Source organism: Miniopterus natalensis, chromosome 4 (genome assembly GCF_054644295.1).
Source record: "Miniopterus natalensis isolate mMinNat1 chromosome 4, mMinNat1.hap1, whole genome shotgun sequence".
Classification (NCBI taxonomy): domain Eukaryota; kingdom Metazoa; phylum Chordata; class Mammalia; order Chiroptera; family Miniopteridae; genus Miniopterus; species Miniopterus natalensis.
This window is the reverse complement of record NC_142084.1, coordinates 71,065,803-71,091,616: the sequence shown is the minus strand read 5'-3', so window position 1 is coordinate 71,091,616 and position 25,814 is coordinate 71,065,803. Positions and strand designations below refer to the sequence as shown.

The 25,814-nt window shown below is 50.2% G+C and overlaps 1 protein-coding gene across 1 annotated transcript in view; it reads left to right on the top strand.

Moving 5' to 3' along the window:
* CPAMD8 (C3 and PZP like alpha-2-macroglobulin domain containing 8) overlaps nucleotides 1–25,814 on the top strand; it is a 56,309-nt gene that overhangs the window by 11,090 nt on the left and 19,405 nt on the right. The window contains exons 9-23 of the mRNA XM_016209390.2: nucleotides 1,465–1,549; nucleotides 2,722–2,830; nucleotides 4,829–5,056; nucleotides 6,612–6,782; nucleotides 7,827–7,955; nucleotides 9,384–9,567; nucleotides 10,899–11,071; nucleotides 11,672–11,821; nucleotides 12,887–13,048; nucleotides 14,463–14,605; nucleotides 17,943–18,005; nucleotides 20,488–20,719; nucleotides 23,187–23,340; nucleotides 23,712–23,842; nucleotides 24,963–25,014. Coding sequence (XP_016064876.2) covers nucleotides 1,465–1,549; nucleotides 2,722–2,830; nucleotides 4,829–5,056; nucleotides 6,612–6,782; nucleotides 7,827–7,955; nucleotides 9,384–9,567; nucleotides 10,899–11,071; nucleotides 11,672–11,821; nucleotides 12,887–13,048; nucleotides 14,463–14,605; nucleotides 17,943–18,005; nucleotides 20,488–20,719; nucleotides 23,187–23,340; nucleotides 23,712–23,842; nucleotides 24,963–25,014 — 2,166 coding nt within the window. The remainder of the gene's footprint in view (nucleotides 1–1,464; nucleotides 1,550–2,721; nucleotides 2,831–4,828; nucleotides 5,057–6,611; nucleotides 6,783–7,826; nucleotides 7,956–9,383; nucleotides 9,568–10,898; nucleotides 11,072–11,671; nucleotides 11,822–12,886; nucleotides 13,049–14,462; nucleotides 14,606–17,942; nucleotides 18,006–20,487; nucleotides 20,720–23,186; nucleotides 23,341–23,711; nucleotides 23,843–24,962; nucleotides 25,015–25,814) is intronic.

The following is a 25,814-nucleotide window of genomic DNA, read 5'->3' as shown; positions in this document are numbered from 1 at the left end:
AGGGCTGGCCTTTGTCATGTCTTTTCTAAGAAAATGGTGGTAAAATATAAGTAACATAAAATTATCACCTTAACCATTTCTGAGTGGACAGTTCAGTGGCATTAAGTACATTCACATTGTGCAAACCTTCATCTCCAGAACTTTTTCATCTTCCCAAACTGAAACTGCCTCCATTAAACACTAATTCCCTGTTTCTCCCTCCCCCAGCCCCTGGCACCCACCATCTACTTTCTGTCTCTATGGATCTGATTCCTCTAGGGACCTTGTATAAGTGGGATCACACAGTAGTTGTCCTGTTGTGACTGGCTAGTTCGCTCAGCATAATGTCCTCAAGTTCATCCGTGTTGTAGCATGTGTGAGAATTTCCTTTCCTTTTAAGTCCATCATTTTCTTTTTTTCTTTCATCCTTGTTCTGACTCTGTGGGGGTATCTCCACTTTCCAGATGGGGAAACCGAGGCTGAGAGAACCATTAACGAAAGTGCTTAAGTAACAAGAGGTAGGGAGCGAACCTGCCAGAGCCAGTTACTTTGCTTCTGTGCTAAAATCTCCCTACGTGGTCAAGGGCTTCTCCTTTTAAGAAGAAGATCCTGGAAGGAAAAGCTATAGAGGTCAGGGCGCGGGTTGCAAGCAACAGAAGCCCAATGAATAGTAAACAAAAGAAAAGGAATTTGTGTGTGTGTGTGTGTGTGTGTGTGTGTGTATGTGTGTGTGTGTGTGTGAATTCTCACCAGGGGATATTTTTTCCATTGATTTTTAGAGCAAGTGGAAGGGAGGGGGAGAGAGAGAGAGAGAGAGAGAGAGAGAGGGAGAGAAACATTGATGTGAGAGAGACACATCGATTTGTTGCCTCCCTCATGTGCCCCCACTTGCCCCAGCACGTGGGGATCGAACCTGCAACCCAGGTACATGCCCTTGACTGGGAATCAAACCCTCCACCCTTCAGTGCCTGGGCTGACACTAACCACTTAGCCACACAGGCCAGGGCAAAGTAAAAGGAATTTATTGGCTTGTGTAACAAGCTTTTGGGACCAGGTTTCCTCAGTGCTGCTCCCTGGGAATTGGTCCCTCCTCCCCAAGTTGTGAGCTGCACAGGGTGACCAGAAGGCTGGATGCTCTCAGGGTTGTTGTGAGCAAAGAGAGGCCCCTTTTAGGCATAAGCACCCTCAGGATGCCCCTAGTTGGTCCAGGAGCCACTGGCTCACCCCTGGGATGGGATGGGATTTGTTGTACTCAAAGCATGTGGATCATTGACAGAAATGGAGTGCTGGTCGCCCAAAAATAAGAAATAGAAGTGACTGGCAAATCCCCAGAGAGCTGCCAGTGCTCAACAAAGGGTGGCATGGATTCTAGTAGTGTAAGTGTGCAGTGGCAGGGCTGTCATTCCTCTGATACCTCCAGTGCTCCTCTGAGGCCAACCCAGTGGTGGAAGCCACCCGCTTCCCTCCTCTGCTCTCTCCCTTCAGTGCTGCCGAAGTTTGAGCTCCTGATTGACCCACCCCGCTATATCCGGGACGTGGACGCCTGCGAGACTGGCACTGTGCGGGCCAGGTGAGAAGGGGGGCCCCTCCTACCCCTGCCCCCACAGCCCACAGGCATACCCCTTCCGCCAGGGGTGTGCCCCTCCTCCTGTGGGATGCCCCTCCCTCGTGGGCATGCTCCTCACCTGCCGCCCGAGGGGTGTCTCCTACCCTGCTGCTGTGCTCCTCCCCCATAGGCATGTTCCTCCCCTTTGGGACATGCTCCTCCCCCGAGGGAGCAACCTTCCCCAAAGTGGACCCCTCCCCCTAGGGTATCACCCTCCCCCAGGGGTGTCTCCTACCCTGCTGCTGTCCCCCTTCCCCATAGGCAGCACCCACAGCTGGGGGGCTGACCTGACGGATTTCTAGAGGAGATTGCCCCCTTAATGGCTGGGCCTTTGACCAAGCCCGAAGTGCGGGGTTGAACAGAGGTCATCAAGAGACACTGTCCCTTTCTGGGGCTCCAGGGAGAGCCCCTCAAGGCCCTTATTCGCACTTCACCTCTGCTCCCTGCTGGAGGTTGTGGCCTGGCTGAGGCAGCTTTCTGGCCTGTGTCTCCTCCAGCCTTGTGTGTGTGTGTGTGTGTGTGTGTGTGTTAAAATGCAAGGATGTGCTGGATATGCACATGTTTTCTAGTTTAGAAAATAAGGTTGAAGTGCCTGGTGTTATTTTTTTATTACTACAATCTCCCATTTTGCTCTGTGCCCTGGTGTCCCCTCTGCATCAGGCATGACATACATAAATTTAAATCTCACCAACATCCCTGAGATGAAAGTTTTATTCCCATTCTCTGGGTGGGGAAATGGAAGCTCAGAGAAGTCAAGTCCCTAGTTCAAAGCTGAACTTAGGACCAGGCCTCCCTCATGCTCCAGTGGTGTCACCAACCCCAGTGGTTGTCTCTTACATCCTGGTCCAGAGTTCCTCTCTGACTCTGTCTGTTTTTCTGTCAAGCGTGAGGCTTGGTACAGAGGATTGCACTGCCCTGACGTTACCTGTCCTGACTCAGGGCTGCAGGAGGGGCTGTAAGGTTGGAATGTAGGATGGAGAAGCACCCCTGTGTGCAGGACACGACCTTGGCACATGTCCTTGAGCACTTCCTGGTAATAGTCACTAGGTAGCCTTGGACCACTCTACCCTCGTCCAGCTATTGTACCAGTGACCACACTTCTGCTTGTGAAATTAACTACCCCTGTCCTTTTCCAGGTATACCTTTGGGAAACCCGTCTCTGGAACCTTAACAATCAACATGACTGTGAATGGCGTGGGGTACTACAGCCAGGAGGTGGGGTGCCCCGTCCTCAGAACCATGAAGGTGAGAAGGAACCGCAGGCTGTTCACCCAGCAGGTCCCTTCCCATAGGGCCTGCCCTCAGCTTCAGCTCTATTGTCATCCATTTTATTTTAATTTCTAAAACAGTACAGTATAGGGAAGGGATTTTCCCGATGATAAAATTCTTGTGGGCTGAACATAGAGACTTTAGACATTTTTTTAAAAGGAAGAAAATAAAGATGACTTGTTCTCCAATAGCCTGACACAACCATTATTGATATTTTGATGTGTTTCCTCCCAGGATATTGTATGTAAAGTTTTTAAAAAAATAGTTTTATTGAGATATGATTCTGTACCACACAATTCAAACACCCAGATAGAGTGTACAATTCAGTGGTTTTTAGTATAATCACAGAGTTGTGCACCCATCACCACTATCTAGTTTTAGAATGATGCCACCAACCCTCCCAAATCTCTCATGTCCTTTTGTAGTTAATCCCTTTTTCCATCTCTAGCCCCTGGCAACCACTACTCTACTTTCTATGGACTTGCCTGTTTTGGACATTTCCTATAAATGGGATTATGGCCTTTTGTGCCTGGCTTCTTTCATTACCCATCATTTTTACAGGGTTCATCCATGTTGCATGTATCAGTGCATCATTCCTTTTTAACGGCTGAATAATATTCCACTGTATGGATGGACCACATTGTGTTTATCTATTCATTCATTGATGGGCTTTGGGTTGTTACCACTTTTTAGTGATTGTGACTAGTGCTGCTCTGAACATTCATTTATAAGTTTTTGCATGGCTGGATGTTTTCATTTCTCTTGGGTGTGGCATTCCTGGGTCGAGTGGTGTGGGATTAAATGAAAACCACCTAAATAAGGACAAAGTTTGCTGTAGCAAGGGAATCAGCCATCAGTTGCATTTGGCAGAGACTCAATGGCAGGCAGAGATGTGGGAAAGCTTTATAGTGAAAGGAAGAGGAAGCAGCTTCAGGTGTGCCCCGTTGGAGGCTGGTGACCCAGAGAAGCTGTAGGCAGCTATATGAAGCGGGCATCCAATACAGTGGGTTAGGAACACACATTTGGCTTTCTCCAGTTGGTCCTTGGTTGGAAGCAGGAGTGAAAATCAGGGAAATTTTCAGTTATTAATTAAGTCCTGGCTGCTGGGGGCCAACTGTTACAGGTTATTATTTAGTTGCTAGAGACTGGGCCTGACTTCAGGCAAGTCTGATCTGTAAATGATGGGTCGGCTTCTAGGGCTGGTGACTGCTGACTGGGGGTCAATGTTCTCTTTTTCTACTGATCTGGCCATGGTCTGTTTGTCTATTTGGTCTCTCAATGGTGACTCTGTGTTTAGCCATTTGAGAAATTCCAGACTGTTTTTCCAAAGCGGCTGCAAGATTTCACATTCCCGTGTATGTCAAGTTTTATAATCTGGTTTTTGTTTTTCTTTACATTGTGAGTATGCTACAGTGTACCTGCTCTCACATCCTGGAGATTCTGTGCCTTTGTGGGGTCCTCCACCGCTGAACCCTGTTAACACCAGCTCCTCCCCACCCCCACCCAAAGCTTCTCCTTGTCCCTTCTGTTCTCCCTGGGGGCTGCCGCTTGTGGTGGCCTCTCTCTTAATTCTCTCATTTACTGAGTAATTCATTCCACAGATGTTTCTGGATGTGAATTGGCCAGGTCCTGACTGGCCCTAAGATAGGGGTTGAATGGAGGGGAGTTCTGTGCCCCGGGAACAGGAGGGGAGTGAGTGTACCAGAGTGGAGCTGACTGGGTTCAAATCCCCGCCCTGCTATCTGGCTGGAGGGCAATTGTCTCACCCTCTGATCAACAGAGCAAACAGGGACATTCTGCATATCCAGCAGGGATCCATCTGTACACAGTGACCCACAGTATAGATTGGGTGTGTCACTGAGTGTCCCTTGGCCCTACAGGTGGCTGGAGAGTCCTGTACTTGAGATGTGTGTTTGCAAGTCCTCCCTCGAAGCCACTCCAAGTGAGCACAGCCTGTTTGTCTCCTGCCTCCAGATTCACGGCTCCCAGGACTTCAACATCTGCGTGAGGGACATGATCCCAACTGACATCCCTGAGCACTTCCGGGGCACAGTCAGCATCTGGGCCACGGTGACCACCATGGATGGAAGCCAGCAGGTGGCCTTTGACGATTCCACCCCGGTCCAAAAGCAGCTGGTGGACATCCGGTATTCCAAGGTCACCAGGAAGCAGTTTAAGCCCGGCCTGTCCTACGTGGGGATGGTAAGCGCTGGGGCTGGTGCCCAGCAGGGGCCATCTGAGGTCACAAGCTCTGTACTGCCTCCATCCTAGCTCCTGTCTGAGGGCCACTGAAAAACCACTACAGTAGGGTCCCAATTGCAGCTGGGATAGGCAAAGCCAGCAGAGCCTGGTTTCACCTCAGGGGGAAGCTGGCCACACCCCTGTGCCCTCCTGCCTTCCATAGGTCACTCACAGGCTCACGATGGTTTGTCCTCACACTGTGTCCCCCTCTTGCTCCACTTTGGGACCTCCCTCTCTCTTTGTGCCAGGATCTCTGTCACCATTGACCCAGGCATGGAGACACAGCCCATGTGCCCCTTGATTTTAGGATTCCAGCATGGTCAGAACATGTATGAAGAAGGGGCTTGGGGCTGTCGAGTTGGGAAAAGGGGAACATTTCATGTGCAGCTGAGAAATTACCCACTATCTGCATTGAAGAACAGAGCTGTTAATGGGAATCACGCAGGCTGAAGCCTCCATCACTCCGTCACCAAATACCTGCACAGATGAAGGGCTGTTCCAGGGTCCCTCAGGGCCCACTGACCATATTTCTTTCACAACATCCATGTCTTCTGAACCCCTCATTCTGACCGATTGTTCTACCCACCTGAATGAGTGAAGTTTGAGAGTCACGAGGAACCGTCCATAGCACTGCCCACCCTGTTCGTACCCTGGCATGGCGTGAGGCTAACTTACGGCCACCACCTATTGATTTGCACCTTGTGACTGCTTTGCCAAGTCCAAGGTTATGAGGTTTTTTTTCCTGTTTTCTTCTAAGCATTTTATAGTTTTAGCTCTTATGTTTAGGTCTATAATCCATTTGAGTTAACTTTTCTATAGGATGTGAGACAGGGGTACCACTTCATTCTTTTGCATGTGGAGATCCAGTGGTCCCAGCACCATTTGTAGAAGAAACTATGCTTTCCCCTACTGAGCTGTTTTGGCACCCTCGTCGAAGATCAATTGGCTGTAGTAGATATGTGGGTTTATTTCTGGACTCTCAATTCTATCCCGTTGATCTCCATGTCTGTCCTTATGCCAATACAACACTGTCTTGATTGCTATATCTTTGTAGTGACTTTTGAATTGCAACATGTGAGTTATCCTTTGTTCTTTTTTTAAAAAAAAAAAATCTTTATTGATTTCAGAGAGAGGAAGGGAGAGAGAGAGAGAGAGATAGAAACATCAATGATGAGAGAGTTATTGATTGGCTGCCTCCTACACTCCCCTGACTGGGGATGGAGCCCACAACCTGGGCATGTGCCTTGACCGGGAATTGAACCTCAATCTCCTGGCTCCTAGGTTGATGCTCAATCACTGAGCGATGCCAGCCAGGCTCTCCTTTGTTCTTTATCAGGATTGCTTTGACTACTTGAAGCCTCTTGCAATTCCTTGAGAATTTTAACATTAGCTTGTCTGTTTCTGCAAAGAAGCTGGCTTGGGTTCCAGTGGGAATCAGGTCAAGTCTAGGTCATTTTGGGGAGTATTGCCATCCTAACCACCCTAACCATGTTGACTCTTTGGTGATCCCTTCCAGGTGGAGCTGTCCTACCCAGATGGCAGTCCGGCTGAGGGAGTGACGGTTCAAATCAGGGCAGAGTTGACACCAAAGGACAACATCTACACCACTGAATCTGTATCCCAGGGAGGAATTGTGGAGTTTGAAATCCCCTCCATTCCCACATCAGCCCAGCATGTGTGGCTGGAGGTGGGTGAGTCACTTGGACCCTTGTTATTCAGCTAGCAGGCACCGACTCAGTGGACCTAGGGACTCTCCCTATCCCCAGGGAGTTCAGCCTGATGGGGGAACCCAACATGGGAACAGATAACTCAACTGTCCCAGGGCAAGGGAGGAGGCTGCTTCTGGGAAGGTGAACAATATATGCAGAGGCTCAGAGGACCACAATCATAGTGCAATTGTGTCCTGCAAGTACCTAGCTGGGCTGAGCCATTCCAGAAAGATATAGAGGAGGGAGCCAATGGGGCTAACCCCCACCTCCCAGGGATGCTTGGGGTTCACCCAGAAGGTAGTGTCAGGGGACAGAGTGATTTGAATTTTAACACCCAGCAACTGCTCCAGTGCTCGGAGTGGGGAGTGGCTGGGGGACCACAGGTAAGCACATAGGATATGATGGTGGGGAAGGCACCAAGCCTGGAGCTGCTGAGGTAGAATCAGTAGGACTTGCTGTCTGATTGCTAGAGGAAGGAAGAGCAGGCGTGATAGAGGAGGGGTCCCGGCTCTGTGACGACCCCGTGAACATGGGGATGGTGAGGACAGGAGGTAGCTGAGAACAAATATGCAGGTGGGAGCTGAAGACACTTGTGGTCTCTGTGTCCCCTGTGGGCAACATGTCCTTAAAGATTTTTTGTTGTTGTTAATCCTCACTGAGGATATTTTTTCCAATGATTTTTAGAGAAAGTGGAAGGGAGCGGGGGAGAGACAGAGAGAAATGTCTATGTGAGCAGACACATCGATTGGTTGTTTCCCATAGGAACCCTGACCCGGGGCCCGGGATTGAACCTGTAACCCTAGCCAACCTCCAACACCCTGTGGCCAGTCTTGGCCACTTGTTTCCCACAGAGCTGGGGAGAACAGGCTGGCCACACTAAACCCCATTGTCTGAGGGGGTTCCCGAAAGGGAAATTGGACACTGAGAGGGTCTTGCTGCGTGGCTGGGCAGGCAGAAGCATCCCAAAGATTCCCTTCTTACTCCAGGCACCTAGGTCTAACTAAGTACTCTCTCTTCTTCAGACCAAGGTGACGGCACTCAATGGAAAGCCTGTGGGGACCCAGTATCTGCCTAGCTACCTGTCTCTCAGCAGCTGGTACTCCCCAAGCCAGTGCTATCTGCAGCTGCAGCCACCCTCCCGCCCCCTGCAGGTAAGGCTTCTAGCTGTGCTCGTTCCCAGGCAAGACAGGGCCCAGGATGCAGTGTACACGTGCCTCCAGGGGACCTGTACATGCCCCAGCAGGGCTAATGCTGATGCTGATGCTGGAGTCCCTGTCCCTCTAGCAAGGGCATATTCCTTGGAATGAATGCCTGTATTTTATTTGTGATGAATATTAAGGTCATGGCCCAGGATCACAGTAATAAACATCACTCTTGCCCTTAGGGTGCTGCTGCTTCCAGGCCTGAGATGGGACCCCTGCTGTTGGCCTGGGTTCCCCACTATCTGGAGGCTTCTACTTCTTGTGTGAAAGCACCAAGACTTTCCCCACTCAGGCACACTGAGTGAAAAGATGAGCTGAACTTGGAGCTGGGTGTCACCTTAGTTCTTTTCGAGTCTGTTATTTCACGATCCCAGTTAAGATGCGTGGAGTGGTGTGTGGAGAGGATCTGTAAAAATTGAGCAGAAGGTTGGGAGAGTTCTCATGTGCCCCTGTTCCTATGCACAGTTTCCCCATTAGTAGCGCCTTGAATTAGTGTAGCACATCTATTACAATGGATGAGCCACTATCGGTGCATTATCATTAACTAAAGTCCACAGGGTACATTAGGGTTCTCTCTTGGTGTTGCACATTCTGTGAGTTTTGACAAATGTATAATGAAATATATCCACCTTTACAGTATCACACAGAATGATTTCATGTCCTAGAAATCCTTTGTGCTCCACTTGCTCATGCTTCCCTCCCTGATACCCCTGGCAACCACTCACCTTTTCGCTGTCTTTATACATTTGCCTTTTCTAGAATGTTGTGTAGTCAGAATTATGCAGGATGTTGCCTTTTCAGTTTGGCTTCTTTCACTTAGCAACTTGCATCGAAGATTCCTCCATGCCTTCTTTTTATTTCCTCCATGGCTTTTAAAAAATATGTTTTTATTGATTTTAGAGAGAGTGGAAGGCAGAGGGACAGAGAGATAGAAACATTGATGAGAGCATGGCCCAAAGTCCCCACCATGTCATATTGTCACTATCTGGTGTGGCCCAAGACTGTAGGTAAACAATGACACTTTTTAGGCAGCACATTTCAGTGGCTTAGAGATCACCTATTAGGAGCTGGGGCAAAGGTCAGACCTCTCTTTGGGCCAAGTTCAATTCTTTGTGATACAATACCTCATTGAGAGCTTCCATTATCACATTTCATGTGCACTAAAGCCCATTTATAGAGCAGCAGCTGAGGCTGTCAAGGGGACATGGCCATAGCCAGGACAGGATACTGGGTGACTTGCCCTATGGCCAGCACTCCTCTGTTAGCCTTACCAGCCTCCCTGTGGCCCCAGAGTGGCCGTCTCCCTGGGTAGGCGGTGGCATTTGTGCCAGGCTGTGGGTGCCAGGCAGGGCCTGCCATGCTCTATGTTTCCTGCAGGTGGGGGAAGAAGCCCATTTTTCCATGAAATCCACATGTCCCTGCAATTTCACCCTGTACTACGAGGTGGCTGCACGGGGCAACATCGTGCTCTCAGGCCAGCAACCTGCCCACACCACCCAGCAGAGAAGCAGGCGGGCAGCTCTGGACAAACCGATTCGCTTAACACACCTTTCTGAGACAGGTGAGCCGGGCCGCAGGCTGGAGGTACTGTTCTTCCTTCTGAACCACTGAGGCTGGAACAGGTGCCCCAGAAAAGAAGGGTAAGCCAGACACAGCCAAGAGGGGAGCCTGCCTCATGGCGGAAGACATATACCCCTGGTGAGACAGGGTTGGTGCCAGGGTGGCAGGAGGGACCAGCTGCTCGAGATGGAGAGGTCCTCTCAAGGCCATCCTTACTGTGTATCCGCAGGGGCAGGGGCAGGGGCAGGGGCAGGGGCAGGGGCAGGGGCAGGGGCAGGGGCAGGGGCAGGGGCAGGGGCAGGCCAGCAATAGGTGGGAACTCTGCACTGGCCCACATGCTGCTATGTTGCCTTCGGCCAGGCCCCTATCAGCCTTTGACCAGTGAGTTCTTTTTTCCCCCTCCTTGACTCCATGTGCTCCTCATGAGACTCACCTCTGTCCCAAAGTCTTCCCCAGGCCCCTCCTTTCCACAGCCCTTCTGCCTAAAGCAGGCTCTCCAAAATGGGGACTAGGGACATTTGAGGGCAGGTCATCCTCTGTGGTGGGATGTCCTGGACACTAGAGGGTATGGAGCATCCCTGGTTTCCACCCACCAGATGCCAGTAACAACCCATCCACACAGAGTGTGGCAACCTAAAAGTCTCCGGACATCACCAATGTCCCTAGGGGGAAAAGTCACCCTGGGTGAGAATCCCTGAGATAGATAGATGGATAGATATATAGATTTATATATAGAAAGAGATGGTGGGGGAATGGATGGATGGATAGAAAGACAGAAAGTTGGATATATGGATGCATGGAAGGAAGGGAGGGAGGATGGAAGAGGGAAGGATAATTGGATGGGTGGATAGATGGATGGATGCCCAAACAGCCGTCCAGAGAGATTGACTCACTCATGAATAGATACATAAATTCATAGGTAGACAGTCTCTCTCTCATGTTAAATCACTTTCTCCCTTGGCCCTACTGATGTTTTGGGCCAGATCATTCTCTGTCCTGTGCACTGCAGAGTGTTAATCAGCATGCCAGCCCCCACCCACTAGATGCTGGTAGCACCTCCAAGTTGTGACAACCACAAATGTCCCTAGACATTGCCAAACGTCCCCTGAGGTGCAGCAGCATCCTGGGTAAGAGCTTCTGGCCCGATGGGGATTTAGGCACTGTTCCCCTACATACTCTGGGGCTTCGCCTCCCTTCCCTTCTGGGTGAAACAGTGTCCGAGGAGCACTGGCCCTGTACCAGCACCTCCCTGCGCTGTGCAGCTTGGGGCATTGGTGTTCTCACTGTAGGATGCTGGGTTCTCACACCTCTCCCACCTTTGACTTGCCTTAGAGCCCCCTCCAGCCCCAGCAGCCAGGCTCAATGTATGCGTGACCTCTCTCCACCTGGCCGTGACCCCCAGCATGGGCCCCCTCAGCCGCCTGCTGGTCTTCTATATCAGGGAGAATGGGGAAGGGGTTGCCGACAGCCTCCAGTTCCCCGTGGAGACCTTTTTTGAAAACCAGGTAGAACATGGGGATCCCAGCCGGGGGACGTGAGGGGGTACGGGGCAATCACTGTCCGGGGCTGGGAGCCCCAGGGTGTCAGTGCCGGGGTGGGTTGTGCACAGCTGCCACATTGTGGTGTCACTAGCAGGATTTGTGATGGCTGCCCAACCTTCAGGAATAATTAGAACATAGTCGCATCTTAGGTGGAGCTTCTCCAAAAGTCACCCGGATGGGGATTGCATTCATCACACACAGGGAAAAGCAGTCAGCTGTTCTCTGTCCCCACTGGGCTCCAGACCTAAGGAACACCTCTTATGTCCCCAACTGCAGGCTCAGGCTTGCTCTCCCTCTCCCTGCACCCTTCGAAGCTGTCTGCAATGTGCCCTCGGCAAGCACCGTCTCCCCGCTCCTCCCCTCCATCCTCTGCACAGAATGCCCCAGTTGCACCAGCCTAGTTCTTGTCGCTCTGCCTCCCACTTTTGTCCTCACCTGGATGACAAAGTCAGGGTTCTGGCTGAGCTAGCGAGGGCTGACTCTCCTTGGCAGGTGGAGAGGGTGGGTGGGTGGTTTGGGAGGGTTTGGCCAAGCTCCTGATTTCTCTGCTGTGTTTGGGTCCAGGTTTCACTGACGTATTCAGTGAATGAGACCCAGCCTGGGGAGGTTGTTGACTTGCGGGTCAAGGCCGCAAGGGGCAGCTGCGTGTGTGTTGCTGTGGTTGATAAGAGTGTCTACCTGCTGAGGTCTGGTTTTCGGCTGACTCCTGACCAGGTGAGTGGGGCCCTTGGGTGCCGGGTTCCAATACCTCCACAGCGCTCTCTTGCTTTTCAACAAGTGAAGAGCCCAGTGTGAATCCAGATAGTCTCTCTCCATTGGGTTCATTTCTCAGTGAACCCGCTCCTTGTCGCTGCTTTGGTGCAGTTGAAAGATCAAGTCAAATTCAGAAGACTTTATCCAGGTTCCACCTCTCCAGCTCCAGTTTGCCCATCTTTAAAATAGGCTAATGCCAATACTAACCTAAAAATAAAAGGAATTTCTAAGTGAGAAAACAAGCATTTATTCTATATCAATAAGAATAGCTATTTGGGACATATTGATTCGGGTAGAAGCCCAAAGAGTGTCCGGTTAGGAACAATTACATCAATAGAAGGAAGGCATTTCTGTTGGTGCAGATAACATACTGATGCTAATTCTAAGCAGTTTTTAAAATTTTTCAGTCTGGTAATCATAATTATTATTATCTTTGCAAACAGTTCTTTGAGGCACAATGTTGCTTTAGGCTTAGTCCAAAGGTTATTTTGCCCAGTTTTAATATTCCAAAGGTTTGAGGCATAAGTTGTGCAAGGCAGCTCCTCTGCATGGTGGTTCCTCAGCATGGCAGCTCTGGCTCCATTTTAAAGTTGCTCCATTTTATTTATTTATTTATTTACTTATTTATAATCCTCATCCAAGGATATTCCCCCCCCCCCCATTGTTTTTCAGAGAGAGAGAGAGAGAGAGAGAGAGGGAAACATACATTGATGTGAGAGGGACACATCGATTGGTCACCTCCTGAACACACCCCTACTGAGGCTGGGCATCAAGCCTGCACATGCCCTTGGCCAGAATTGAACCTGGACCCTTCAGTCCGCAGGCTGACACTCTAACCACTGAGAAAAACTGGCTAGGGCTGCTTTAAATAATTTTTAACACCACCAATGCCTGTCTTCTAAGGCTGCCTCCCACTGATGCATGGGAAGGGAGGTTGAGATGGGAGCATGCCAGACCCATGAGAGCCAGTTTGGGCTGAAAAGAAACCCTTAGCTGACTGATCCCCACTCCCCCCATTGCCTGTAGGTTTTCCAGGAATTGGAAGATTATGACGTTTCTGATGCCTTCAGGGTGTCATGGGAGGACGGACCCCTCTGGTGGGCTGGGCTGACCTCCCGACGACGACGGCGCTCCTTCATCTTCCCGTGGCTCTGGGGTGTCACCAAGGACTCCGGGTTTGCCTTCACCGTAAGGAGAGGTGGTCTTGGAGCCCACTGCCCACTTCTGTGCTCCTCTCATTTTGAAACAAAGGGTCTCAGGGATACAGAGATGGGTGGGGGTGGAAGCTTTCAAACTTCTATTGCTGCAGAACTCGTGTGCGATTCTCCCCAATGAAAGCTCATAAGTGGACCCTCCCAATGTGCTGGGCGCATGTGTGTAGAATGGTTATCAGCGTGGGCTGACTTGAACTTGATAGGGAGCAATGATGTTCAGGTGCTTTGCTGGCAGGAAAACCTTCACATTGGGAGCAGGTGGCTGTGTTCTCAGGCAGTAGGCTCACTTGCAACGACATTTGTAGCTCCCTCCCATCCCTCTCCTTCCTGGCTACGAGGGCGGAGATGCTGCCTGCAGCTGCAGTATGCACAAGTGTCAGCCTAGGTCATGCTGGGCGCCCACCTTAGCATGCTGACGCTCTCCACTCGAATGCATGGCCCATCTGAAGGTGCTTTTCGTCCCAGTTTAAAATCATCTTTACTATGGAATTTTTCATACATATGGAAAAGCTGAACAAATTTATAAACACCTGTATACCTACCAACTAGATTTCACAATTAACCTTTTGCCATATTAGCTTTAAAAATTATATATATATATCTCACATAGTATGTTTGAACAAATGGCTTATTTTGCTATATTAGCTAAAATATATTTATTATATACCTATCTATATCTACATATGTATGTCAGAACAAATGATGCTTCAAATGTATGTTTGTTGAATTCCTGGCGACTTGAACCCCTGGGTCCTGCCAGCTTTTGAAATTAAGAGGTGATGTTTCTGAGTCAAAGGAATTAGGTTTAAATTTCTATTCACAAAGCAGTCAGCCAGTCTCCTCAATCCAGTTGTTTTCAATAATTAGTAGAGTGATGAAGATAATTATAAGTCATTGGCCCTTGGTCTGCATCATGCACTGCAACAATTTTTTCGTGTGTGTGAAATTCACACAACAGAAAATTAACCCATTTGAAAGTGAACAATTCAGTGGCATTTAGTATATTTGCAATGCTGTGCAGCATTTCCATCACCCCAAAAGGAAACCTCATCTCCATTAGCAGTCACTCCCTATTTCCCCTCCCCCAGCCCCTGGCAACCACCATTCTGCTTTCTGTCTCTCTGGATTTGCCTGTTCTGGACATTTCATATAAATGGAATGATATAACATATGGCCTTTTGTGTCTGAGTCACAAATGTATTGGCCTTTCCTCTACTCTGCCCTGGATGGTCACTGGGTGCCATGACCCCCTCAGTCCATGTCACCAAGCCTGCAGCATGGCCTTGACACAGAAACAATGTTGGATCAGTGGCCTCAGGGTGAGGAGAACTGTTGGGAACATCACATCCACTTCCCCACTGTGGGTCTGGATGTTGTCTGTTGCCTAGGAAACAGGACTGGTGGTGATGACTGACCTGGTGAGCCTGAACCACCGGCAGGATGGTGGCCTATACACCGATGAGGCTGTCCACGCCTTCCAACCCCACACGGGGAGCCTGGTGGCAGTGGCATCCTCCAGGCAACCTCCCAGGTAATTGCTGCTGCCTCAAGGAGAGTTTTCTAACTTCATCCTGTTGATATCTAAGGCTGGGGCTGGATCATTCTCTGTAGTGAGGCTGTCCCATGCACTATAGCGTGTTGAGTAGCATCCCTGGCCTGCAGCAGGGCCATGACACTATCAGATGACAATAGCATCAATTTCACCCAGTGTAACAAGCAAAAATGTTTTCAGGCATCACTCATTGTCCCTTTGGGAACAAAATCACCACTGACCTAGTGGGCTGGGGCACTGAGCATTCAGCCCCACCCATCCCAGTTCTTGGCCCTGCCCCAGTGCATGGGTTGGGGGCACAGAGAGACAAAGGTCTGTCAAGGGAACAGACCTGCCTAGGGACAGAAGGATCAGGGCAAGGAGGGAAGCTGGGGCTTGATCCTCCAGCTCCCATTGACTCTGCTTAGAAAATTCTATTACCCTTCCTCTTTCTTCCTGCTTCTTTTTCTCTCTTCCTCCTTCCCCTCCAACCTTCTGTCTTCTCAAATTGGACGCCAAATAACTACTTTACAGTTTTTCTTATTTTAACTCTAAATGTTTAAGCCTTTTGAAGGCTAGGAATTTCCCTCAGAGTACTGCTTTGGCTGCACCTGAGTTGTGCTGTAAGTGTTTCCATTATAGCTCAGAATGTTCCCTTTCTGTGCTGTGACTTGTCCAGAAGTGTTTTAAATTTTCAAGTGATTTTTAAAAAATGTGTTCTGTAAATTTGTTTCAAATGTGCATCATATCCAATGACCATGGTCTGTATGATATCCACTGTCTGGTTTTTATTTTGGAGACTGACTATATTGCCAGTGTTTGTAAATGCTCATGTCTGTTTGAATATCCAAACCCCCATCATTGGGTACAGGGCTCTCTATGCATACTTTTGCTCAAGACTACTGATGGTGGTACCCAGATCCTCCATATCCTTACTCATTTTTTGTTTGTTTGTTTGCCTATTTATCAGTTACTAAGAGAGAGGGTCACATATCTTCCTCACATTTGTGGTTTTGTCCCTGGAGTCATGGAAACTTATTTCACAGGAGGTGATGTTTTCTCCTCTCTCCTGTTCCCCCCTTTGTCCCCTCCCTTCTGCTCCCCTACTGCCTTTTTTCTCCCACCTCCTTCATTCCTCTGCCTCTGCCACTGGCCTGTCAATCACAGGCCTCAGCCAGCCATCTTAGAAAGGGGAAGAATGCTCTGGAGACTTAGCCTCTCCACTCTCTCTAGATTTAAGGGCACATGAGCTAGGACAGGGGAGGCAAGCCTTGGCTTTCCTCTTTCCCACCTACTCCTCTGAGAGAGGGCATAGAACCAAAGGGGACCAGGAATGGGGTCAGTGTGGTCAGCAGTCCCTCAGTATCTGGGTCTCTCCAGAGACTTTGAGCATGGGCCCCAGACTTCTCAACCCTTGTTCTGAATCAGAAGTGGACCAGAAGGTCTTCCGCTCTGGTGGGCCTATCCACGAAAGCCCTCTTCATCTTTCAAGCTTTCTCTGCCCAGATTGAAAGCCTTCCCAATCCCTAGTCCCCTCTGCAGTGGTTCCTGGGTCCTTGGGTCCCCTGGGTTCTTCCTTCCTGGGCCACACATTTACCAGGAGTGGGGCAGGCCCATAAGGATCTTAGTTTCCAAATTCCAAATCAGGGCATGGGCAGACCAGGCTTTTCCTACGTTTGGATGCAGACAGATGCATTTCTAAGATGTGGTTGAGTGAGGGAAGTGGAATACTGGCCCCTCAGTTCCTACCAGTCAGTCATTGCCCCAACGGCCTCGAGAGTGTGGCCTGGAAGCAGCCTTCTGAAACTCAAAACCACAAAGGTAACTGTAAATCCCAATGAGAAAGGCACAAGAAATGCCTTAAAAAGCAGCTGTCTGTGCCTTTTTGTAATTGGATAACATTCTTAATTCAAGGACAAGATATTTTTCATACCTGTAAGCATGTGGTTAAAAGTTTTTGAAACAGTATGGAAGGTTATACAACGAAGCAGAGTCTCTCACCTCCAGAGCCTCTTATTCCCTTCCTAGAGACAACCATGGTCAATAACTTCTTAGATATCCTTCTGGAAAGTTTTTTGTGCATATATAAAGATTTTTACTTCTTTTTTTCATTGTTTTTGTTGATTTCATAAAGAGGAAGGGAAAGGGGGAGAGAGAGAGAAACATCAATGATGAAAGTCATTGATCAGCTGCCTCCTGCACATCCCCTACCCGGGATCGAGCAAGCAACCTGGGCATGTGCCCTGACCGGGAATCGAACCGTGACCTCCTGGTCCATAGGTCAACATTCAACCATTGAGCCACTCTGGCTGGGCGATTTTTACATTTTTTGTGCGTATTTAAGGATTAAAAAAAACATAAATGGGAGAAGACTATAATACTGTTTTGTATCTCATTTTTATTTATTTATTTATTTATCATTATTTTTAAAAATATATCTTTATTGATTTCAGAGAGAGGAAAGGCGAGGGAGAGAGAGAGGTAGAAACATCAATGATGAGAGAGTCATTGATTGAGCCCGCAACCTGGGCATGTGCCCTGACCAGGAATCGGACCTGGATCGCCTGGATCCTAGGTTGACGCTCAACTGCTGAGCCACGCCTGGCCGGGCTGTACCTCATTTTTAAAGTCAACAATAAGCCTTGGAGATATTCCATATGCTTACCTCACTCTTTTTCACAGACATATAATATTCTACTGTATGAATGTACTATCATGTGATTAACCAGTCTCCTGCCTGATGGGGATTTCGGCCTTTTGCTAATTCTCACAGGGCTGCCATGAACTACTCTCTCTGTCTTTGCACAGGTGTTTGTGAGCATTTCCAGGGCGCATTCCTATTATAGGTTGAAAGAATCTGACAATTTTTTAATTTTGAGAGGTTTTGCTAAATTTTGAGTAGGACTTTTTTTTTTTTAAGTGCAGGGACAGCCCCCAGGGAAGGTGGGTTGTGAGGCTTCTGAGGATGGACCAAGAATAAAAGGCACTCTTTAGGAAATGGTAGGGGTTGGGGGTGGTGCAAAGCTCTTGTGATGGTGCAGAAAAACAGGACAAACCCAGGGAGGGAAATTAGCCAAGGGGAGGGTTTGGGGTAGTCCCTATGGCCCTTCTTACCTCCTAAATTCAGGCAATGAAGCACCACTGTCATTTTAAGGTGATTTTGCCAAGCCTTTGGCGACTCACTTCTAGTCCTAATTGAGTAGAATGTTAACTGGCAAGAGAATTAGCACATTAAGTCCTAATTGAGTAGAATGCTGACCTGCCAGGTGACAGAATTAAGTTATGTCCATGAGACTTCAATCGCTTGGTTTTGTGTTTCTTTCTCTTTTTTTCATAGGGCAGAGAAGAGGAAAAGGACCTTCTTCCCGGAAACGTGGATTTGGCACTGTCTCAACATCAGGTGCAGTAGACCCCTTTCCTTCGCTGTCTTTGTGGGCTGACTCTGAGGCACTCACTAAGTCCAGATTGTTCCCAGGGGATTTGCCTGCAGATCTGACACCCACATCTGAGTGAGACGTTGGCCATGTTTTTCTAACACGTAAAATCCCTGAATCCTGCTACAGCCTCGGACATCCGCCCATGAAATATAAAATGCAAGGGCTTTGTGCCTCTTATGACTCCCTCTTGGGGTAACTCTATCCGCTCTGTTTGCATAACGAGCTCATTAAAACGATTACAGTTCCCTGGAACATGAACTCAACCCCACCTACCTCCTCCTTGCTCCTCAGGGGACTCGGACTCCTGCCCGAAAAACAGGCTGCTTTTCTCAGCACATTTCCTTTCCACATTCTCTCTCCTTTTAGTTCTTGAAGCAGCAGTGCCCCACCAAGTTCCTGCTGGATGCAACTGGCTTTTTTCTTTCAATGCTCAGTATGAGGCACCAGCGGTACCAGTAGAAGGTAGTGTGGCCTGCCCTGGGGAACCAGTGAGGCCTGAAAGTTCAGACCCCTGGGCCCCCGGGTGGCCCACTCCTGAGCCAAGTCCCCCTTGTAGGCACGAGGTGCCACAAGGCACATGGCATGTGCACCGCACAGAACCGAGCACACCGCAGGGGGTTCCTCAGGCTGCTTTCACAGATGTGTGTGTCCCCATTATGGGAAGGCTTAACTCCTGGTCAGAATAGATCCGGATTATTGCGTTTTGCTCCGGAACCCCAGATTTTACATGGGCTGCCATCATCATTCAAATGTATCTGCTTTCTGGGTGCCAGGTGATGTTTTTGGTGCCAGGAATGGTGTCTTGAACAAAGTGGGCAGGGTCCCCTCACTCAAAGAATTTACTATTTATGCCCTAAGAGGCTTCATGCTTCAGTAGCGTCCGTGTTCTCATGGTGGGCGGGGCCAGGGCTCCAGAGGCAGAAGAGGAGCCCTTTGGAGAAGCTGGAGAGGCGCCCAGGGCAAGTGGAGCCCCAGCTGAGTCCCACAAGGTGGATGGATAATGAAGAAAAGGAGCGTGTCCACATGGCAGGCCCAGCAGGGGCAGGCCGGGGGGTGGGAGCAGCTGGTGGGTTTCCATAAAGTTGGAGTGAGCCAGGAGGGGCCGAGAAGGGGGAAGGAAGGTTGCATGGCTGTGGGGGTGGGGTGGAGAGCCACATAGAGATGCAACCAGGGATTTGAGACTTGAGATTCGAGGTGTTCCCTAGAAGTGGACAGAGGTGGAGCGGGCGGGTGAGGAGCAGCAGCCGGGCTCCCTGCTAGCCCAGGTGTGATGCCCGCTTCAATTCTTGGGCTTCTCCTCAGGTTGTAGGTTTTATTTTCCAATGAGACTTTTGCACCAAATGCTAAGACAAATCTCTAAAGGACATCTTCGGAATGCAAAGGAGACAATAGAGTTTGTCCCCAGAGCCATCCTAGAGTGATCAGTGTGCCATTGGCAGGGGCAGGGAGAATCTGGCATGTTTCCTGAGCAGCGCTGTATGATGTAATTTCAGTCCCTAGTGCCGTGCCAAAAAGGGTAAAAAGAAACAGGTGCCCCAAATATTGTTGTTTCATGTAATCAATTTAAACATTATTGATAAGACTTTTTATGTACTTTATGGTCTTTGTTTGTTTTTTTGGGGAGGGCAGTAGCACATCAGGTTCCTGGGCCTGCCGTAACAAATGATCACAAATTGGAGAACTTAAAACAACAGAAATTTATTCTCTCAGCTCTGGAAGCCAGAAGTCCGAGATCAAGGTGTCAGCAAGCTGAGCTCCCTCCGGAGGTCCTAGGGGAGGATCCTTCCTGTCTCTCCCGGCTTCTGGGGGCTCTAGGTGTTCCTTGGCTTGTGGCAGCATGACCCCAATCTCTGCCTCCGTCTTCCCATGGCCCTCTGCCCGTGTGTCTGTCTTGTCTTCACATGGCCTTTCCCCCTCTGTATCAGAATTTCCCTCTTCTTATAAGGACACCTGTTACTGGATTAGGGACCACCCTGCTCCAGCATGACCTCATGTTAACTAGTTACATCTACAAAGACCTGTTTCCAAATAAGGGCACATTTACGGGTGCCAGGCATCAGGACGTGGACATCCCTTTCTGGGACTCACAAACATTCCCTAAGTGACTGGTCCCCTCGAGTCAGCATCTTTCTCTCCTAAGCTGGACAGAGCACTCACCGCTCAAGTTTGTACCTCTGAACCTGTATTTTGGGGGCCTGTGTCCACAGTTGCTCTGAGAGCCATTCATGTTTCTGATTACAGCAACTCGGGCCAGAGGGATGGCTTTCTGCTGTCCCACGTTCCATGGTGTTGTAAATTTATTATTTCCAAGCTGCAAGGGACACTTCCCTGGGCCCCAAGGCCGTGTGGCTAGTTATCTGTTCCCACCTAGCGTGGCCCTGAGTTGTCTGTTCCCACCTAACATGGCCCTGGAGAAGAGCCCATGGGTTGTCCATCTTTCTGCAGTGACTCTTCTGGCGAGGAGACATTCAGTGTGCAGGTCCCTGACTCCATCACCAGCTGGGTGGGCGAGGCTGTGGGTCTGTCCTCTGAGTGGGGCCTGGGCATCGCCAAGCCCTCCTTGCTGAAGACCTTCAAGCCCTTCTTTGTGGACTTCACGCTGCCCCTCCATGTGGTCCGCGGGGAGCAGGTCAAGATCCCGCTCAGCATCTATAACTACATGGGCACCTGCACTGAGGTACCGAACCTGCACCCCTGCATAGCCTCTCTTGTTGCAGGGGCAGCATCCATGATGTCAGGAGGGGGGGATGGGGTCATCCAGGAGGGTGTTGGAGGGGGCATAGCATCTTTGCTATCAGGGAGGCAGTGGTGAGATGGGGTCATCCTAGGGAGGCCATGGGGTGAGCATCTGTGATATTGAGGAGGTCTGGGAAACGGGGTTATCCTGGGGGGCCATGGGATAGCGCCTTTGATGTTGGGGAAGCAGGGGGTACTATAGGGAGCAGCATCTGTTGTATTGAGGACACAGAGGCAGGATGGGATTGGCCTCTAAGTCACCAGTCATCTAAGCTTGGGTGAGCTGGGGTGGGTGTGTGTGCCTGGCAGGTTTGGGGGGTGACAGATGTGATGGAGCCAGCATCCCTGACTCTTGGCCTGTAGGTATGTAATGGCATGGAGCAGGGGTCAGCACACTTTTTCCGTAAAGAGCCTGGCAGTAAATATTTCAGTCTTTGCCGACCAGATGGTCCCTGTCGCAGCTACTGAACTCAGCTGTTGTAGCAGGAAAGCCTTCATAGATGATATGCATATGAGTGGGCATGGCTGCATGCCCATAATCTTTATTTCTGGACACTGAAACTTGAATTTCACATAATTTTCATGTGTCACAGAATATCATTCTAGTGCCTGTGGGGTGTGCAGTGGGGCCAGGGCTCCTTCTTGGAGGAAATAGAAAAGGCTTCTGTATCAGTTTCTTGTAGGGGCAGTTTCTTGTAGGGGCTCCAACTCTCAGAGTGCCAAGGGCCAGAGTCCAAGGTCACGGTGTGGGCAAAGCTGGCTTCTTCTAGAGGTTCTGAGGGAGAGCTTGTCCCATGGCTCTCCTGGCTTCGCGTGGTGTTCCTTTTGCTGTGGCTGCATCACTCCCATCTCTGCCTCTGTCTTCAGGTGGCCACTTTCCCTCTGTGAATGTCTGTGTCCACATTTTCTCTTATAAGGAAGCACCCCAGGCCTATTAGATTAGGGTCCACCCTAAGACCTCATTGTAATTTGATGACCCTATTTCTAAATAAGGTCATATTTACAGGTAGTGGGGGTTAGAACTTCAATATATCTTTTTGGGGGACACAGTTCAACCCACAACAACTCCCCTGGAGGAGGCTGACTTTAGAGGCTGGGGATTTTAGAACGTGATGATGGGTAGGGATGGCAGGTGAGGTGGAGGGATCCATGAAGACCAAGATCAGGTCGGGGCACAATGGGGAAGGGGTGTTTGGGGGCTGTGCTTTTGGTGCAGCTTGGGTAGACCAGGGGCACCCGTCCTCCCTGACTTTTGTCATCTTTGAGCCCCACCTCAGCTTGAATGTCAGCTGGCGGGTGAGAGGAAGGGAGAGGAAGAGGGCTCCCCATGGTTAGAGGCAGCTCAGGGCCAGGGATTGTAAACTGAGGCTGGGACAGAGAGGTAAGTGAGGCACAGGGACACGAGTCCAGCTAGGAGCAAGCCTGCTGATCTCTGCAGGTTGGCCCAGCGTTCTGGCCACAGGTTTTAGCTGCACCCCGGCCAGCTGGGCACTGGGGATATGGCTGTCCTTTTACTGGCCCTGCCCATATGCACAGGGACCCTCAAGGCCTCTGGGTTATTTTACACTGACGACAGATATGAGCTACAGCCCCAAACCTGAGACACTGGAAACCAAGAGACTTTACCCCCTCCAAAACAGATTTCTGGCTTTTCCTGAAAATTGAGGACATCTGTTGAGGGAGTAGTTGGAATTTGTGACCTGAAGGGCGCCGAGGCTACTGGGGGTTTGAGTGTGGTCTCAACATATCTGTGTCTCACTGTCTTCAGAAGACCTCTGGGCTTTAGCTTAGCTAAATTACCAGCTCATTTTGCCTCAGCTTTCCTATCTAAAAACTGGGCATGAGAGCTCAACCTGGCCCCACTCGCTCCCACAGGCTTAGTGTTTCATTCACTTCTGTTTCTTTAGCTCCTAGCAGGGCACCTGTACCCACTAGGTACTTCATATATGCTGGCTGGACAAACGTGGAGCAAAGAGCCTATTCTAGATTGGGGTTTATAAAGACACATACACAGAGACATATATGTGCACACATATACACACAGAGCTCTGTTATGATGCTGTAGACCTCAGTGGTTGGAGTGGAAGGTCAGAGGACTTACTCTATGGGCCCTGCAGGGGGGAGTGGTTCATCATTCGATGCCACAGGGTGGATGTGGAGAGGTTGCCCTTGAACTGGTCTTGGTCCTGAGGGGGAAATGGACCTGTGGGATGTGGGGAGCTAAGGGAGGAAGGGGGCTCCCAGCAGGACTATGGTGAGTATTGGTTCTGTTTGGTGGAAAGGGTGCCTTCCAAGGAGGGCATAACTTTTGGAGAGGGCTGACAAGGCTGATGGTGGGCAGTGGGTGGTGGGATGGCTGGGGAAGCACAAAGATTCTAGGCACCATGAGCACACCCTGCCTTCTGCAGGTATATGTGAAGATCTCTGTTCACAAGGGCATCCGATTTGTTGGGCATCCTGGCAAACGTCATCTGACCAGGAAGATGTGCGTGGCCTCCGGAGAGACTGAGCCCACCTGGGTGGTTCTGTCCTTCAGTGACCTGGGGCTCAGCAACATCACAGGTGAGAGCCCTGTTCTTTGGACAGCCCCTCCAAGCCACCAAGGGGCCCAGGCGCTGACCACAGGCACTGGGAGGGGTGGGTGGGGCAGCAGGTGAGGTGAGGACCCTCTTGAGGGATAGGACAGCAGCTGGGGAAGCAGGCCAGAGGGAATGGTCAGGAGATAGGGGGAGGTAGCCTCTGAGGGTGCCTGCTAGTGCCAGGTTCTTAATGTGCCAAACCATTGTAACACACATGTGCACACATGCATATGCATACTCACATGCACAACATGCAACTTTCGCACATGCATGTGCACACATGCACACCTGGTACAAGGGGGACAGGTCAGCTCCCTGCTCTGAGAGCAGCACTGAGCACTCACATCTCTGCAGCCAAAGTCCTAGCTTATGGAGAAACAAGCTGCTGCCGGGATGGGAAGTCCATCAAACACACAGAGGAGAACTACATTGACAGAAGGGTCCCCATTGGGAGGGACCACATCAGGCGCAGCGTGGTTGTTGAGGTAAGCCCATGCCTTCACCCAAGGCACTTGGTCAGGGCTCGATTCCCTAAGGAATTTCCTGGTTTCTGTCAGCAGGGAGGCAGCTTGAGTGTGTGGTTCCTGCCCAAGCCAGGGCCAGGGCAGTCCCCACAGGTTCCTCTGTAGTTTGAGGCAGGTGAGACGGCTTCCCTTCTAGAAGATGGGAGCATCCAGCCCCTCTCCATGGTGCAGAGCAAGCTGTGGTGAATCAACCTGGGATTCTCTAGGGCTGCAGGGATGTGTGGCCCCAACTTACTAGTTTGGTGATATAAAAGAGGTATTGAAAGTTGAGAGCCCCACAGGACTGTGCTGGTCACATCAAACTCTAAGAAGCATATTGGGTTCAATTCTGGGTGCCTCCTTTTTTAAAAAAAATGTTTTTATTGATTTTAGAGAGAGAGAGGAAGGGAGAGGGGGAGAGAGAGAGAAACATCAACATGAGAAACTCTCATCGACTGCCTCCCACACGCACCCTAACTGGGGATTGAGCCTGAAACCCAGGCATGTGACCTGACTAGGAATTGAACCAATAATCTTGTGGTACATGGGACAACGCCCAACCAACTGAGCCACACTGGCCAGGGCATGGGTGCCTCCTTTCAAGAGAACAATCTGGCTGCCTTCTATTACTTGGGAGACGTCTCTGGAAGGGGCAGAAGCAAGAGCATGGATGGAAGAGACGAGATGCTTCGTACAGACAGTAGGATGGAGAACCTGTCCTTGGAAGACCGATGCTAAAGGACATCAGATGGGGCCTTAGGTCATGATAGCCTTCATGTAAAAGTGTTCCCTGCCCAGAGAGGGAAGCCAGGCTGGGAGTCCAAAGGAAAAGTATGTTCAGGAGAGCAGGTTGCAGTGTGGGGAGTATGACAAGTCCAGGAGTGGTTAGTGAGTTGGTTTGACTGTAGCCCAGGGAAGGGGGAGGGAGTCTCAATTTCTTCACATGGGCCTGGGAGGTGGGCAGCCCAGTCCTTTTCTGTGTACCTGTGAAGTTGGCATCACTCTGCATTGTCCAGAGCAAGAGCCACTGCTATGGGAGGGTGGCCACCCCCTGCACTGACTGCCCCCCCAACACTCAGTTTTCCCCATTTCTCTGTTTCAGCCTGAAGGAGCCCCCCGCACATACACCTACAGTGCTTTCTTCTGTCCCAACGGTGAGTCCCCAGGCCCACCCCACAGAAGACTTTGGCTCTTACCCCTGCAGTGTTGTAGCTCTCCAGCTGCTAAGTCAGCATCCTCCCTCCCTGGGGGCTGAGGAGCTAGCAGCAGAGAACTGAGATGTCCTGCCTGGGGACAACCAAAGCCAGAGTGAGGGCTGAATACCTGTCATGCAGAAAGTGAGAGCACCAGATCGTGGACTAGATGCCAATGAGAAAAGAGACTGTGGTCAGAAGTAGTGCTGTCCTCAGGGCCCTGAAGTAAGGAGCCCAAGGTCCAGGGAAGGGAAGTCTTAGATTTACATCAAGGGAACAAGGGAGACCCAGAACCCTGGCACAGCAGAGGACATGGGAAATTAAAGTGAGTTCCAGAAGGTATGGGGTCTGATGTCTTCTTTGACCCCACCCCTTAAATTAGCATTATACCTGCACATGGTCCATGAACAGGAAATGGCTACAGAGAGTGTCCAGTAGGTGGAATGACCAGAGAAGGGCCATCCATACCTCTGCCTTGGAGGAGTCAGGGAAATGCTGGGCAGAATGTCAGCCTGGGCTGCCTGTGGGGCAGTCTGTCCCTTCCCTGTCCAGCTTGGAGCTCAGGCCAGGCTGGGCACCAGATAGTCACCAGGGGGCTTTGCCAGGAAGCAGAGCTGAGGATCTGGAGTCCTTGGGTGATATCCACCCCTCAGGTGAACGACCTTCCCATTGCCAAGGCATTTGGCATGAATATGTATTCTGAATACTAGTCCTTAATCAGACCAATACTTGACAAAGATATTTCTCCCAGTCTACGGCTT